The sequence below is a fragment of the Microtus oregoni genome, unplaced genomic scaffold, assembly GCF_018167655.1.
Source record: "Microtus oregoni isolate MIOR12 unplaced genomic scaffold, Mior012 000033F_ref0000390, whole genome shotgun sequence".
NCBI lineage: Eukaryota > Metazoa > Chordata > Mammalia > Rodentia > Cricetidae > Microtus > Microtus oregoni.
Genome location: NW_024543092.1, coordinates 13,599,818 through 13,614,760, shown reverse-complemented (window position 1 = coordinate 13,614,760; position 14,943 = coordinate 13,599,818). Strand labels below are relative to the sequence as shown.

Here is a 14,943-nt window from a genome sequence, read left to right as displayed (position 1 = left end):
TCAAGTCGAAAGTACTCAGTAGCCGTGAGTAGCAGTGGCCACCATATTGGAGCTGAGAACTGTGTAAGGTTGGGTTGGACCATATTGGCCAGAAGTATGCAGTAAGAAATGTAATGGAGACCTCCACTCCCTGCAAAGTCGGTGAAGTTCTGGTTTCCTGAGGATGAAGATGGAAGATGGGGTTTTTAAGGTTAAAGGAGGATGGAGTATGAGCAGGGTTGGAGCCAGCACCAGTACTGAGTGTTGTCACCCCAAGTCTGTGGATCAGGGGCATCGTTGTGTGACTTACCATAGCACATGTCCGTGTTGTGTCCCCTCAGGTCATTCATTGGTCACCATTACCAGGCACATAGTTCAAGAAGGCTCTCTTTCTCTGTGGAATAGAGGCAGAGGGGATGGGCCTTCTTCCCACCTTTGTCTTCTTATAAACTATGCTCACACTCTGCCGTGGGGGCACACGCCTTTATTTCCAGCACTCAGGAAGCAAAGGCAGGTGATCTCTGTGAGTTTGAGGTCAGCCTGGTCTACAGAGCAAGTTCTAGGACAGCCAGGTTTGTTACATAGAGAAACCCTGCCTCTAAAACCACCCCCAAAATTACGCTCAAGCGTCTACGCATTTCCTCATTTTTCTAGTTTTATGATTTATTTTGGAGGAAGGAGACCAACCAGAACCAACCCAGCAGAAAATGGAAAGAAGCAGTCATAAGAAACACCCACCTCTCACTTTTTATTATTTTATTTTTAATGTTTGTCAAGAGAAGGGAGTTCAAAGTCTTTGGCAACAGTAAAATGTATCTTAATCTTCATTGAGTTCCAGAAGGAAGTGTCATATAGGAGTAAAAATTCCAAGAGGTTTGCGGCTACGTTGCCTGCAGAACACCAGCCACTCCTGCTTTTAGTGAACAGTCTTGATAGAAGTTGTCAGGCTAATTGACAGAATGAGAGAGCCTTCCCTGGCATCCCAGAGACAAGCCTCTGAAACAAGCTGCATCTTGTAGGCTCTTTATCCGTCCATTTGTGAGGCTTTGTAACTAAAAGCCATGCTGGAAGCCTGTCTTGCCCCACTGAATGAGGATATTTTATTGTAGACTTTAGGAAAAGCCAGTGATAGGAGAAAAGTAAGTGAATGTAAGATTTAGGTAGAATTTTGATATTAAGATGGGAAAGATTTCGAAATTTGTATTCTTTTAAAGTCTGTACAAATTTTTAAAATTTGGCTTACTACCTTCTAAAATTTTCAAGTTACAAAAGATTTCATTTTTAAAACATTGTTTGTGTTCCTGTGTGGGGCCCGTGCACATGGGTGCAGGTGCCTGTGGAGTCCAGAGGTGTCAGAGTTCCTGTAGCTGGAGTCACAGACAGTTGTGAGCCACTAGGTGTGGGTGCTGGGAACCAAATCCCGCCCCTCCCCAAGAGCGGTGTATACTCTCAACTGCTGATCCAGCTTTCCATCCCCTCTAAGTTTTTAAAATTAATTCTTTTAAAAAATTTATTTTCGTTCTGTGTGTATGGGTGTTTTGTCTGCCTGTGTGCCCAGTGCCCACAGGGAACAGAAGAAGGTGTTGGATCCCTGGAACTGGAGTCACAGAAGTTGTGAACTGCCATGTGGGTGTGGGGACTAGAACATGGGTCCTCTGAAGAGCAGCCATTCGCCTTAACCACCAAGTCCGTTCTCTAGCTCCTGGGACTTTTTTTAAAAGTAGAAGCAGTGCAGATTTAAACTTCCAGTAGAGTTCATTTAAAGTCCTTTTCACTAAAGCTGAAACCTCTCGTTATGAACTCATCATTTCTTGCTGAAAAAGGAAATTTTTGCAAACTTCTAAGTGATGGGGTAGTGTGGGCTTACTTTATTTGCCTTCCCCTTCATATGGTGTGTCCCCTTCATCTAAATATGTGTGTGCTTAGATGTATAGATTGTGTATAATTACCCCCTCTTTGTCCCCAAGAACAGGTGACTGGAGCCAGTTCCGAAGTGTCCTGATACTTTAGATCAGGCGAACATAAACCTTTCATGAAGTAGGCATCTTTGGTTAGTTTGTACTAGGTCTGGAGTTACTAGGTTTCCCTCATTTTTTCCTTCCCTCTCTCCTCCCTCCCTTCGTCATGCAGTTCATCTTGGCTTCAAACTGTCCATGCTCCTGCCTCAGCTTCCTGATTTCTGGATGATGTGTGCATACCCAGTCTGTTTGTCTTACCTTTGTCTGTTGTCCATCCTGTGTAGATCTCATCGTATCTTGTCTTTCCCTCGTGCAGGGTGGTAGGAAGCGGAGGTCCACAGCACACTGAGCCAAGGCCTGGGCTCATGTGCTGTCTTTTGGTTGGAATCCCAGCCTTGTCTTTGGTCACCTGTGTCATCTGGTCATGCACCGTTCTTGGGCCTTGATGTTTTCAGCTTTAAAGTGGTAATGCAGGTCACGTGTCTGTGATCTGACCGTCTGAGATCTGGGAAACTTTCAGAGAAGTGAAAATTGTTCATCTTACCTCCTGTTGGGGTCATAGTCAAGACATGGACAGTCTAAAAATACCGTATGTGATTGCCTTCAGGCTATGGCATAGAAATTAAAAATTAATTATTTATGTTTATAATTGAGTCCCACCCACAAGATATGTCATGTGCATGCAGATATTCCAAAATCCTAAACCTCATCTAAAATCTAAACCATGGCTGGTCCCAAGCGTTTTAGATAAGGAACACTCAGTATGCTGTCCAGTTTTGTGTAAACCCAACACCAGCCAGAGTCATTTGGGAACAGGGACCCTCAGTTGAAAACATCCCTACCAGACAGACCTGAGAACAAGCCTGTGGGGTGTTTCCTTGGTTCATGATTGATGTGGGATGACCTAGCTTACTGTGGCCCATACCACCCCTGGACTGGTGGTCCTGGGTTCTTTGAGAAAGCAGGCAGAGTGAGCCATGAGGAGCAAGCCAGAAAGCAGCTCCCCTCCATGGCCTCTGCATCAGCTCCCGCCTCCAGGTTTCTGCCCTGATTGAGTTCCTGTCCTGACGTCCCCGGATGATGGACTTATAGTATAAGCTCTGAGATGCTCTTGTCCATGGTGTTTCATCACAGCCTTAGAAACCCTCACAGAGACACTGAGCTTGCCAGCCGCAGGGGGCCGCAGGGGGCTGCAGGGGACTGCAGGGGACATGAGTCAGGTAGTTCTAGGCATATAGCAAGTGTCAAATATATTATGCCTAGATTCCAAATGGCACCAGGTCCTGTCTTTGAAATTCTATGGAAACAGTATCATATACCTCCAGGAATATCTTTCTTTGCTAAAATGATCAGACTTTGATTTGGCACATGTATTTACAGCAAAATACAGTATTCCTCCCCGTCCCCCAAATTACCTCAAATTTGGTTATTATTATTATTATTTTATCTGAAAGGGGGCCTAATGATGGAGGAGGGTCATCTGTCTATCTGTTGCTTTTATTGGTTAATTAATAGAGAAACTGCTTGGCCTGATAGGTCAGAACATAGGTGGGTGGAGTAGACAGAACAGAATGCTGGGAGGAAGAAGGCAGTGAGGCAGACGCTATAGCGCTCCTCTCCAAGATGGACACAGGTTAAGATCCTTCCCGGTAAGCCACCACTTTGTGGTGCTACACTCATTAATAGAAATGGGTTAATCAAGATGTGAGAGTTAGCCAATAAGAGGCTAGAGCTAATAGGCCAAGCAGTGTTTAGAAGAATATAATTTATGTGTTGTTATTTCGGGTATAAAGCTAGCTGTGCGGGAGCTGGGCGGGAACACAGCCCGCTGCTCCTACTACAGCCTAAGACAACATTGCTACACAAAATTAATTAATTGCGGTGCTTGAGATGGCCCAGAGTATGTTACACAAGTGTTCTATCACTGAGCTGTACCCTTAGCCTGAAATTAATGTTTCTAAAGCAGGCAGATAAGTTAACAGGGTTCCAAAAGCACAGATTAAATTTCCTGTGAACTGATTGTGTGGCCTTTTCTCAGTCCCCTCTGTTGGGAATCCATCTCTTCCTTACTTGTGGTGCTGTGGTGAGGGGCATGCAGAGTCCTGGCCTGGCCCGTGGTCCAGATGGGACAGAAGTCAGTGGCTAGTAACTGTTAGGCACTATTCTACTCCCGGAGAACACATGCAATGATGCGTTCGGCAGAGATTCCTGGTTGTCACATCTGGGGAGTGAGCATCTGATATCTGGTGTGTGTGTGTGTGTGTGTGTGTGTGTGTGTGTGTGGTTGCTAGCATCCACATGGGATGCTCTCCTCTCTAGAGTTGTCCCAGTACACATCAGTTCTCTGAAATCTGCTCTGAACTAAGTGCTCAGGAGTCCTGGAGGGGGCAGCTGCCCTTATCCAGGCCCTGAGTGATAGGAATGGCCTCTCCTTGCTTCTAGCCACACCAAGAGCATTATGAGATAAGGGTCTAGGGAGGGTAAATACCCTTGGGGCGGGAGGAGGCTGTGGGAAGAGCAGAGTCAAGGCTAGTTTGTGGGAAGGTGGGTGGAGTGGGCAGGATTTTGTGGGCATGGGGTAAGTTACTCCAGCTACTCAGTCATTTGAGAGTTCAGACATTGCTGATAGTTTTAGACTTTTCCTTTGATTTTATTTCCCACAGAATTATGGCCTTGAAACCGACAATATGAAGAACTTGGTTCTGAAATTGCGAGCATCTTCCCACAACTTGCAGAATTACATAAGTAGCCGGCGGAAGAGTCCAGCCTACGATGGGAACACGTCCCGCAAGCCCCTTAACGAGTTCCTGACTTCTGTAGTGGAGCTCATTGGCGCTGCCAAGGCCTTGCTGGCTTGGCTGGACCGGTGAGCTGTGGTGCAAAGCTTCCTGGGGCTCTTGGAGGGCCTCAGATGCTCAGAAGCCTCAACTCCGCCTCAGGAAGAGAAACCATTGTTCCTTGGGTTCCCTCTCCCTGGAATTCAGGGGTCATTGGTCAGAGGTAGATCTTAGGGCTCCTTTGGAAGTTACTCTGAAGGTCAACAGCAGGAATGAATGAACCCAAGTTCAGAGGGAGTGGAACTGCCAGAGGTTTTTTACTGAGATTAAACATTAGCACTGGAGTATGTGGTTGGTATGAAGCCATTCGTGGACTTGGCTTGGCTCATTTCGGTTGTATTTTTTGCCTTTTTTTTCCCCTATTCAGATTCCTGATTTTTTTTATTAAAGTAATGCAATATTTTTATTAATTCTTTGTGATTTTCAGACAGTGTGTCTTGTTCGTATTCAACCCCCATTCCTCCCTCCAGCTAGCTTCTCCTAGATCCACCCTCCCTTCCTTACCCCTCCCTTTGTGTCCTCTTCCAGTTTTCCCTGAGCCTTAGCTGTAGGGGCTGTGTTGACAGCATGTCACTTGGGGGCAGGTACCCCATGGTCAGTTGATGTCTGCATTTTGACCAGTTGTGGTTTTCTATAATGATTTCTGTCTTCTGTAAAAGAAGCTTATTTGATGAGGGTTGAGAGCTGCACTTATCTGAGGGTTTAAGGACAAGCACTTTGAATGCACTTCTACTGGCTTGTAAGAGATTATACTGGCTTAGGAGACTGCCGTAGTGGGTTCTCCTCTGGGTTCCATGGCCTCACCAGTCACAGGTAGTTGGCTAAATTTACAGTGTCAGGCATGACATCATTTCTCTTGAGCAGGCCTTGCATCCAACTGGACAGCTGCTAGTTACTTCCAGGGTCTTTCAGAATATTTTACCATGGGGTGATTGTTGTGGGTCATAGGTGATCTAACTGGATCCTACTATTGATTGCTCTTCGCTCTTGGCAATGTGTACGGCCCCTTATGATAGATGAGCTGGTTCTCTGGGTCAGATCCCTCTATATTATGTGTTGAGAAGAAATAGCATCATGAAAGATAAGCCAGCCTGTAGTATAGCCATGTGTGCCAGCATCTTTGGTGGGATGCACAGGGATTTCTTTCTCCATCATCGTCCCCTCAGTAAAGAGAGTTCTGTTTCTTCCTAGGGCTCCATTCACAGGGATCACAGATTTCTCTGTGACAAAGAACAAAATCATTCAGCTGTGCCTGGACCTGACCACGACAGTCCAGAAGGTCAGTAATGCATCATCATTGATTTTTAGAACTTTCTCCTCTTCTTCATTTTTTTTTCCTCAAAGGTTCGTGTGTGGGTACAAAGTGTCTCATCCTTCCCCTCATCAGGATTTGGTGGAGGTGAAAGGCTGGAAATTTGAGCAGATGTCTCCTGTGAGAAATGACCAGCAGCCTCAGGCTCAGAAAATGACTTTGTTTGTCTTATACTCATGAATACCTGTGTATTTATTCAAATATGTTAAGGTGCTTTTCACTGTTATCTTTGTTCTGAGAGCTTTGCTGTGCCCAATGATTCTGACTTTTCATTCCATCTCCGTTGTTGGGTCAGGATGGGACAGGTTGTGAGGCTGTAACAAATAACCCCAAACCTCAGCAGTTTATTCCTTAGCTATTTATAGTGAGTGGATCCCACAGGGAGATGTAGTCTGGCTTTTTTTTTTACTGTGAACAATCAGCATCTCACTTTGCTGTCCCGTGGCAGAGAGGCAGCGAGCCTTGGTGGGGCTCATGTTCTGGTGTGGGATTGACATGTCAGTTTCGCTCAAGGTTCTTCAGTCGGCCTAGATATTTTAGCAGGAGCCTGTAAGGTTTCAGATTGGCCTATAATTTGTCTAGCTTCTGTGGTATTAACTGAAACCAGGAGAGTATGAGTGCTGTCATGTTCCTTGGCATTTAGCAGATTCTTATAATTTTTTTTTTCATTGATTTTTTTTATAAATATAAGGAAGGGGTTTCCCTCTTCATATTTATTTGGTTTTAAAGATTTTAATTTTTTATTTTTAATAGGGGTATCTTCCCCTTCCCTGTGTATATGTATATTTCTGGGTACATGTATTTCTGTACACATATGCGCAGGGTCTAGAAGAGGGCATTGGATCCCTTGAAGCTGGAGTTCCAGGTGGTTGTGAATCTCCCAGTTTGATTATGGAAATAGAACTTGGGTTCTCTGTGATATTAGCAAGTGCTTCTAACCAGCAAGCCATCCCTCAGTCTCTCCATTTTGTTTTAAACTTGTGATTTGATATCTATTTCTATCGATGATCTGATAAAAATAAAGATATCCTTCCCTTATTTCTGACCATGCAGTAACAGATGCAGGGGTGTGTGTGTGTGTTTTTCTCTGTAACAGAGTGAAATATGGCTTTGTTTATGAAGTTATTTGAATTTGAAACACATGTGCTTTGGACCTGGGGTCTGACAGATACACAGAGACACTCTATGGTCTGTGCTTTTGCGTATGTATATGATGTATAAGGTAATTTTGATGGGAAGAGTGGTATCAGCTATGGTACAGGAGTGCCATGAAGTCTGAGACCAGGCCTGGATGGCAGACTGTGTTTTTCCAATGCCTACCTCAATGTTCTTTTCCTTTCCTGCTTCCCTCCCTTACTGTTCTGATTTGATTTATAACGGAGTTTAATTGCAATTCATTGCATCAGAGTGGAAGAGCCAAACAATGAGATTAGCAAGTGGGCCACGTTAGCTCATAGGCGCACCTGTGTTATTCTGTGACCGGTCCTAGGTGGTGAGCCTGACGTGGACTGCCACTGTAGAGCATGGGAGCAGAGGGAAAGTGAGGAGGCAGGGGGCAGATGCAGTGGTGGTTGTTTTTACAGGCTCAGCAGGCTCTGCCTGAGCAGGTTAATGTTGGCTTTGCAGGCATTGGGACAGTCCCTTTGATAAATATTTGCTTGGCATCTGTGATTGCCACTGTTCTAGGCACTGGGGTGCCAGAGCGAATAAATGGACGTGATGTATGTGTCTCAATGAACTTAGTGTCTGGGGCACGGAGAAGCCAGAATTGAGGTCAGTGAGCAAAGTTACATGTGTATGAGGTTACATAAACTTAGCAAGCCGGGGAGGGAGGGGCACAGGATGGAGAGGCAAGATGGCTGGCATTTGTGGAATGACTGGCATCCATGGCTGCAGCAAGCCGTGTTGAGAAGATGACATTGGAATAATTGAACTGTGGAGGTGTGCTTGCCCTGCAGGGTGGGATCTTTTTGTATAGGTAGAGAGAGCTATTGATCAGTCTGCGCTGATGATAGGAAAAATGTAGTTCCCTTCCAACTGGGAGGTCCAGGTCCAGTGTGGTTGTGCTTTCTGTTGAGTGTCCTTCTGCGCTTGTTCCTGCCCACTCATAGCACATGGCACATGGCACACGACGGAGGGTGATTTCCCACGTGCATTCAGTAGGCAGACGGGCAGCTGTTACTCGAGAAGCTGATGGAGTCGGTCTTTCGTCAGCAGAGATTGAACCCTGAACTCAGGGTCATGAGAGGCCCCATGCTTGATAGTGTGTGTGCATCATTCGCTTTTACTTCCCTGTGGTGCTCACTAGGAGAGTTAGTCTCATGGCTGAGAGCATATTCTTCATGGGTTCAAATCTCATCCCTACCTCGGATTAGCCCTGAGCCTTGGACAAGTCATTTAAGATTCATAAGAGTTCACTGTCTTAGCTGTAAGATGAGAACTCTGACGTCGTCCTCCTTATCAGATGGCCTGGTGGAATTCTTGTAAGTTCTCCTTTCCTGTCCCATTTGTGAGTCTTAAAGAAAAAAGGCAATATAAAAATGAGATGTGAAAATACAGGAGTGGTGTCATATGCCGTTAGTTCCAGGACTTGGGAGGCAGAGGCAGGTGGATCTCTGTGAGTTAGAGGTCAGCCTGCTCTACTTTGTGAATTTCAGGACAGCCAGGGCTATATTTTTTTTTAAAGATATGAAGAAATGATGCTTAAAAAAATTTAAAGGCCAATATGTACATATGTATATACACATATATACAAATATAGTCAGATGTTCATAAACTAGGTAAAGGAAGACGTAAATATAGCTGCTAGTTAGAGAGAGAAATTGTTTTTTTTTTCCTGGCAGGGAAAGGGGTAGACAGAAAGTGTAGGGAACTAAGCAAAGAAGGAAAGGGAGGGAGGGAAAGAGAATACATGGGGGGGGGGTTATTTGCAGAAGTCATATATATGACTGCACACATCTAAAACTTAGATATAACAATTTGAACGAATGTGGGTTTTCTGTATGTGGTGCTAGGAGTAGAAGGTATGGCTTCTTCATGCACAGAGACATTGCTCACACGGCTAGTGTACTGAGCTAGACTCTCAAACAAAATATGAGGTTATTTATTTATTTATTTATTTATTTATTTATTGGTTTTTCGAGACAGGGTTTCTCTGTGGCTTTGGTTCCTGTCTTGGAACTCGCTCTGTAGACCAGGCTGATCTCGAACTCACAGAGATCCGCCTGCCTCTGCCTCCCGAGTGCTGGGGGATTAAAGGCGTGCGCCACCACCGCCCGGCTAATATGAGGTATTTTAAAAATGTCATCTGCTTGTATGTTACAGAAAGCACAGCACTGCCTCAGAGAGTATACTCAAGCGGGAATATAAATATCTTGATTTTTGGATATTTTTGGGAAATATTGTTTCCCAGTATCAGACTTGATAATTTAAGGAGAACTAGGGAAATATATATGCCGCCTTCATTTTCTAGAACTTAAAATTGTTTTTTTTTTGGTTTTTCGAGACAGGGTTTCTCTGTGGTTTTGGAGCCTGTCCTGGAACTAGCTCTTGTAGACCAGGCTGGTCTCGAACTCACAGAGATCCGCCTGCCTCTGCCTCCCAAGTGCTGGGATTAAAGGCGTGCGCCACCACCGCCCGGCTTTAAAATTGTTTTTTAATTTAACACATTTTTCCTAACTTTGAGTTTGGTTTTTGACAATTCATTCATATGTGTATATAAAGGAATGTTCCAGGACAGGCTCCAAAACCATAGAGAAACCCTGACTTGAAAAAACAAAAACAAAAAAAAAAACAAAACAAAAGAAAGGAATGAATATATATATATATATACACACACACACGAATATGTTTATACACGTGAATATGTATACGTATAAGCATATGTATATACGCACAAATATGTACATATTTATATGAATGAACACCACACACACACACCCCAGAGCAACCAGCTTGGTGAGTGAGTTCGATGTCATTTCCAGTGCGGTGTAATGGCAGCTACAAGATGAACCATTTCAGAAGCTGCACCCTCTCTCTCCTTTGGTCCTCTCTTTTTCTTTGAAGTGGGGACTTGAAGGACTAGGGCTGTAGCTTCCTCCTCAGAGACAGGAGCATGTCTCTCTGGAGTCTCCATCCCTGCCGCGTCTACCGAGACACAGCTGCTCTCCCTTGCCCTCCCTTGCATCTCCTGTGAGCTGGCATCCTCTCTGCTTTTTCTCAGCGTGCACATCCCACCTTGCAGTGGTGAACGAGCACAGTTGCAGCGATGCTGTGCATTTCTGCTGTGGCCCACGCCAAGCACAGGACCAGCCCTTCTGTCCAGCGTTGAGGGGATACGATGAGATGAAGGAAGCAGAGGCAAGAAGGGGTTGGGATCTGCATTTTCGGCTGGGCGAGCCCTTTGAACCACTTGAAGACTTAGAACGTTAGTGGTGTAAGGATGAAGAGGCAGTGCCGGGAAACAGAGCAGTGGAACGGAACTTGAGCCCAAGGGAGTAGGACGGAGAAGACAGAAACACCCTTATTGAGTGGGAATTGCGTGTCAGGTGTGTCCTCATGCTTGAGCCCTGTGGTCACATTGAGTTCCCAACAGTTGTCCGGGTGTGGCCTTGCTATCTTATTTTACTGAGCAGGAAAGAGAGGCTGAGAGGTTTAGCAGGGTGTCCAAGGCTGCATCGTTCCTCAGGAGGTAGAATAAGGACAGGAGGCAGAGGAGACCCACCCGAGGACAAGCTGCTGGCTGCCCTAGGTGGTCCTGACTTGCTGACCCAGGTGACCAAGGGCTGTCATCTAGCTCAGCTTCAGTGTGTGACTCATGAGGGGGTGACTTGTTCAGTAACGTTTTCTTCCTTCCCCTTGCTACCATGCCAGATAATATGACGACGTCCTGCCTGCAGCTGTTTCCTTTCGGGGCAGGGAGGAATGGGTGTGGGGAGCCACCTTGCACTGGGCGGAAGGTGACACACTGGCCTGGATGGCTTGTGATTCTCACTTTTACCCGTTAGTCAGTCTCCATGACAGGAATCCCGTTTATATCGATGGATTCCAAAGAATCAAATATCATGAACCAATAGATCACACCTCAACCTGGTGTAGTAGGAGTGGCCTTGCTGACGAGGAGGCGGTCTCCAAGGAAGACTGAGACCATCTTCCTCAGTCTGTTATATTCCATCCTAAGACCATGGGAGCGAACAGCCAGAGTTGCTGTCTGTAGCAGCTCTCTGTAGCAATAGTCGATGACCTGTTGTGGAAATAGATGGTTTAGTTCCTATGCATGAAGCACAGGTAGAAAAACACACCTCTAAGCTGCAGTTACTCACGTTTACACAGTTGCTCGTGTAGCTTAGGTTTGTATTAGAGCCACACTTGGGGGGGGGGAATGTATTTCTAAGTTTCTTAATTTTTTTTCCACTAGGTTGCTTTTTCCTTGAGATTCAGCATCAATTTTGGGAGCAGTAAAATAGCTGTTATTGCGACTTCTATTTTTATCTGGTGGAGAAAAATTTTAAAGTTTTAAGAAGACAAGGAAATCCTGATTCTGAAATCATATAGGATAAAAAGTGGTAGCTGTCCTCACTACTAATAGTCGAGAAAACTGACCTAGTAAACATGATGTTTCAGCCTAACTGAAAACCGCTACTTGTAAATTCAGATCTGATTGATATTTTAACCATTTTTTTTTCAAGATTGGCTCAGTTTGGGTTGTGCTCAGTAGCACAAAATGAACTCTAAAGAAACCAAGTAGGTCTCTGGGCCGAAAGCTCACTTAACATTTAAGAGTGCCTGTTTGATTCCCAGCATCCTCTTTGGTTCACAAGCATCCACCACTCCAGTTCCAGGGAATTTAGCGCCCTCTTCTGGTCCCCAAGGGCACCAAGCATGCATGGCGCACAGACATACATGCAGGCAATACCACTCACACATATAATAAAATGAATACATCTAATATTAAAAATTAACAAAGAAGAACCTTTTTTTTTCTGATTTCCTCTCATTCACCTTGTGGTCTGGGTTGAAATCCCCAGTGCAGATGGTTCTAGAAGGTCACCTGTGGGAGTCTCGCTTGTTAGTTTCACTTTTGTGGCTTCTGGAGAAGGAGGACGATGGTGACTCCTCTAATCGGCTAACCCTGCTGGCACAGTGTTCCAGGTCTTTGTTCTTTGGCTGAGAAAATAATGCCTCGCATTCCAGCCCTTTATTTAATGTCATCAATAGCATACCTCAAGACCACTTTTTTGGCAGTGTGTTAATGAATGTTTTGTTAAACTTTTTTCATCTTCTAAGGTCTGAAGTATGTGATTTAATCTCACTGGCGCTTAAAATAAACTTTTGTGGCTGAGTTTACCCAAGGCCTTATTTGAAAGTTATTCTTATAGGAAGAACTTGGGTTAAGGGCTGCTGGCTTGTTGCCTTGTTGGCCCACAGCTAGCTGAGCCTGGGGTCACCTTGGGAACCATAGCTGGGATTGTCGTGTTTGTCATTACTCTTCAGACTGGACAGAAGGTAGATTTTTTTCTTTTTTAATTGATTTTTATTGAGCTCTACATTTTTCTCTGCTCCCCTCCCTGCCTGTCCCCTCCTCCCTTCAACCCTCTCTTAAGGTCTCCATGCTCTCAATTTACTCAAGGAGATCTTGTCTTTTTCTACTTCCCATGTAGAGTAGATCCATGTAAGTCTCTCTTAGGTCCTCATTGTTGTCAAAGTTCTCTGGAATTGTGGTTTGTAGGCTGGCTTTCTTTGCATTATGTTTAAAAACCACCTATGAGTGAGTATATGTGATAATTGTCTTTCTGTGTCTGGGTTACCTCACTCAAAATAATGTTTTCTAGCTCCATCCATTTTCCTGCAAAGTTCAAGATGTCATTATTTTTTTCTGCTGTGTAGTATTCCATAGTGTAAATGTACCACATTTTTCTTATCCATTCTTTGATCGAGGGGCATTTAGGTTGTTTCCAGGTTCTAGCTATGACAAACAGGCTGTTATGAACATAGTTGAGCACATGTCCTTGTGGGACAATTTAGCATCTTTTGGATGTATACCCAAAAGTGGTATTGCTGGGTCTTGAGGAAGGATGTTTCCTAATTTTCTGAGAAATCGCCACACTGATATCCAAAGGGGTTGTATCAGCCTGCATTCCCAGAGTAGGCAGATTTTAATATGTAGTTTGGTAACAGGACTAGAACCTGGGGCTTGTCTTGTGCATGCTAAGGAAGGCCTCCTCCACTATGTTCCCTGGTCATAGTTTTTTGTTTGTTTGTTTTTTTAAAATAGGTTTTCAAAACCTATTAAGCAGGCGGATCTTTGTGAGTTCGAGACCAGCCTGGTCTACAAGAGCTAGTTCCAGGACAGGCTCCAAAACCACAGAGAAACCCTGTCTCGAAAAACAAAACAAAACAAAACAAAAAAACCTATTAAGGTGAATTACATGGATCCATGGGTGTTAACCTCTATGGGTTAGATGAGTCCAGAGTCTTAGGAGAAGAGAAATGTTAGCTCCATTCCACACTGCCAGGGTTGCTCAGGCTGAGTGTGGTGGTGGGAAGATGTGTCAGGTCAGGGACCTTGTGACTTCTAGAAAGATCTAAGCCAATCTTTTTCTTTTAAAAAGGATTTATTTATTTTTAATTTGATTTAAACATCTTATAATTTCTTACTTGAATACTGAGTTGACATTAATTTTCATTTCTCCCATGTCTCCCCTACTTTGTCCCAAATAAATGAGATAAGTTGTCGTTACACAACACACACAGACACATACAGTCACACACACACACACACACACACACACACACACCCCACTGTACCCCTTTAGCACTGCACATGTTCACATGTTTCTAGGGGAGGCCCCTGGGATCAGCTCATCCCTGGAGGAAAAGGGTCTTCCCTCCACTGCTGATCGCTCGTGGCTTTCCTCCTAGGCCAGCGTGACATTTCCTCTCTCCTCCCTGCTGTCCTGTCAGTTGGTGCTGTCGTGATATGGGTCTTGTTTAGACAGCCATACTATGAAGATTCACGGGTGCTACTTTCCTGTCATGACTAGAAGACACTATTCAGCTGCAAGCATCCTGGTCATGACAGTGGCTTAAGATCTTTCTGCCCCCTTGTCCTGGTTTTCCCCTGAGCCCTAGATGTAGGGGTTGTGTTATAGATACATCAGTGAGGCTGAGTACCCCATCTCCCTATTCTCTGTATTGTGACATTGGGACCAGTTGTGTTAAACCAATTTCTTTTTAAAGTTTTTCATTCTCACACTTATTTTTCTTATTCCCTTCTTTAGGATTGCCTCGTAGCAGAAATGGAGGATAAAGTTTTAAATGTGGTAAGTGTGTTTTTCTAAACGTCACTGTACAATTCATTTTCCAAAGGCCACAGGAATCATATTCATTACATGCACTGGCTAATTACGTCCAGATGAACTTTGAAATACTGGCTCTGGGGACTTGCATCTGTTAGTTTAGATGGAAGAGTTAAGGTTGTTTAACGAGACCACTGCTTAAGAAAACTCCTGTGCCTATTGGCTATTCTGGGGTCTCTGTTTCTGTTTGATTTTGCTGTTGTTTTTTCCTCTGGACATGCATCGGGGCACAGGTGTGCAGCAGCTTCTTAGGGTGAGAGCGATGTGCATAGTTCATGGATGAACTATTTCGATTTAGGAAACTACCTTGGCAGAAACTTTATGATGGGGGTGGGATATGTTCTGTGACTGTGTAAAGAGCATTCTGGAAGGATTCAGCCTCGCTTCCTCCTTTTGACACAAGCAGCCTGTGCCCTTTTGATAAAAACTCTCCTCCTGTTGGGTTGAGGAATTTGGCAATGAAACTGCTATAAATATATTTTCCATAAATAGGGAAGCTA

The 14,943-nt window shown here is 44.5% G+C and overlaps 1 protein-coding gene across 2 annotated transcripts in view; it reads left to right on the top strand.

Moving 5' to 3' along the window:
* The window catches only part of Cnksr3 (CNKSR family member 3), a 122,978-nt gene that overhangs the window by 85,889 nt on the left and 22,146 nt on the right, over positions 1 to 14,943 (top strand). For both annotated transcript variants that reach the window (XM_041680211.1, XM_041680209.1), the window contains exons 3-5: positions 4,601 to 4,803; positions 5,966 to 6,053; positions 14,366 to 14,407. In XM_041680211.1, coding sequence (XP_041536145.1) covers positions 4,625 to 4,803; positions 5,966 to 6,053; positions 14,366 to 14,407 — 309 coding nt within the window. In that variant the 5' untranslated portion in view covers positions 4,601 to 4,624. The remainder of the gene's footprint in view (positions 1 to 4,600; positions 4,804 to 5,965; positions 6,054 to 14,365; positions 14,408 to 14,943) is intronic.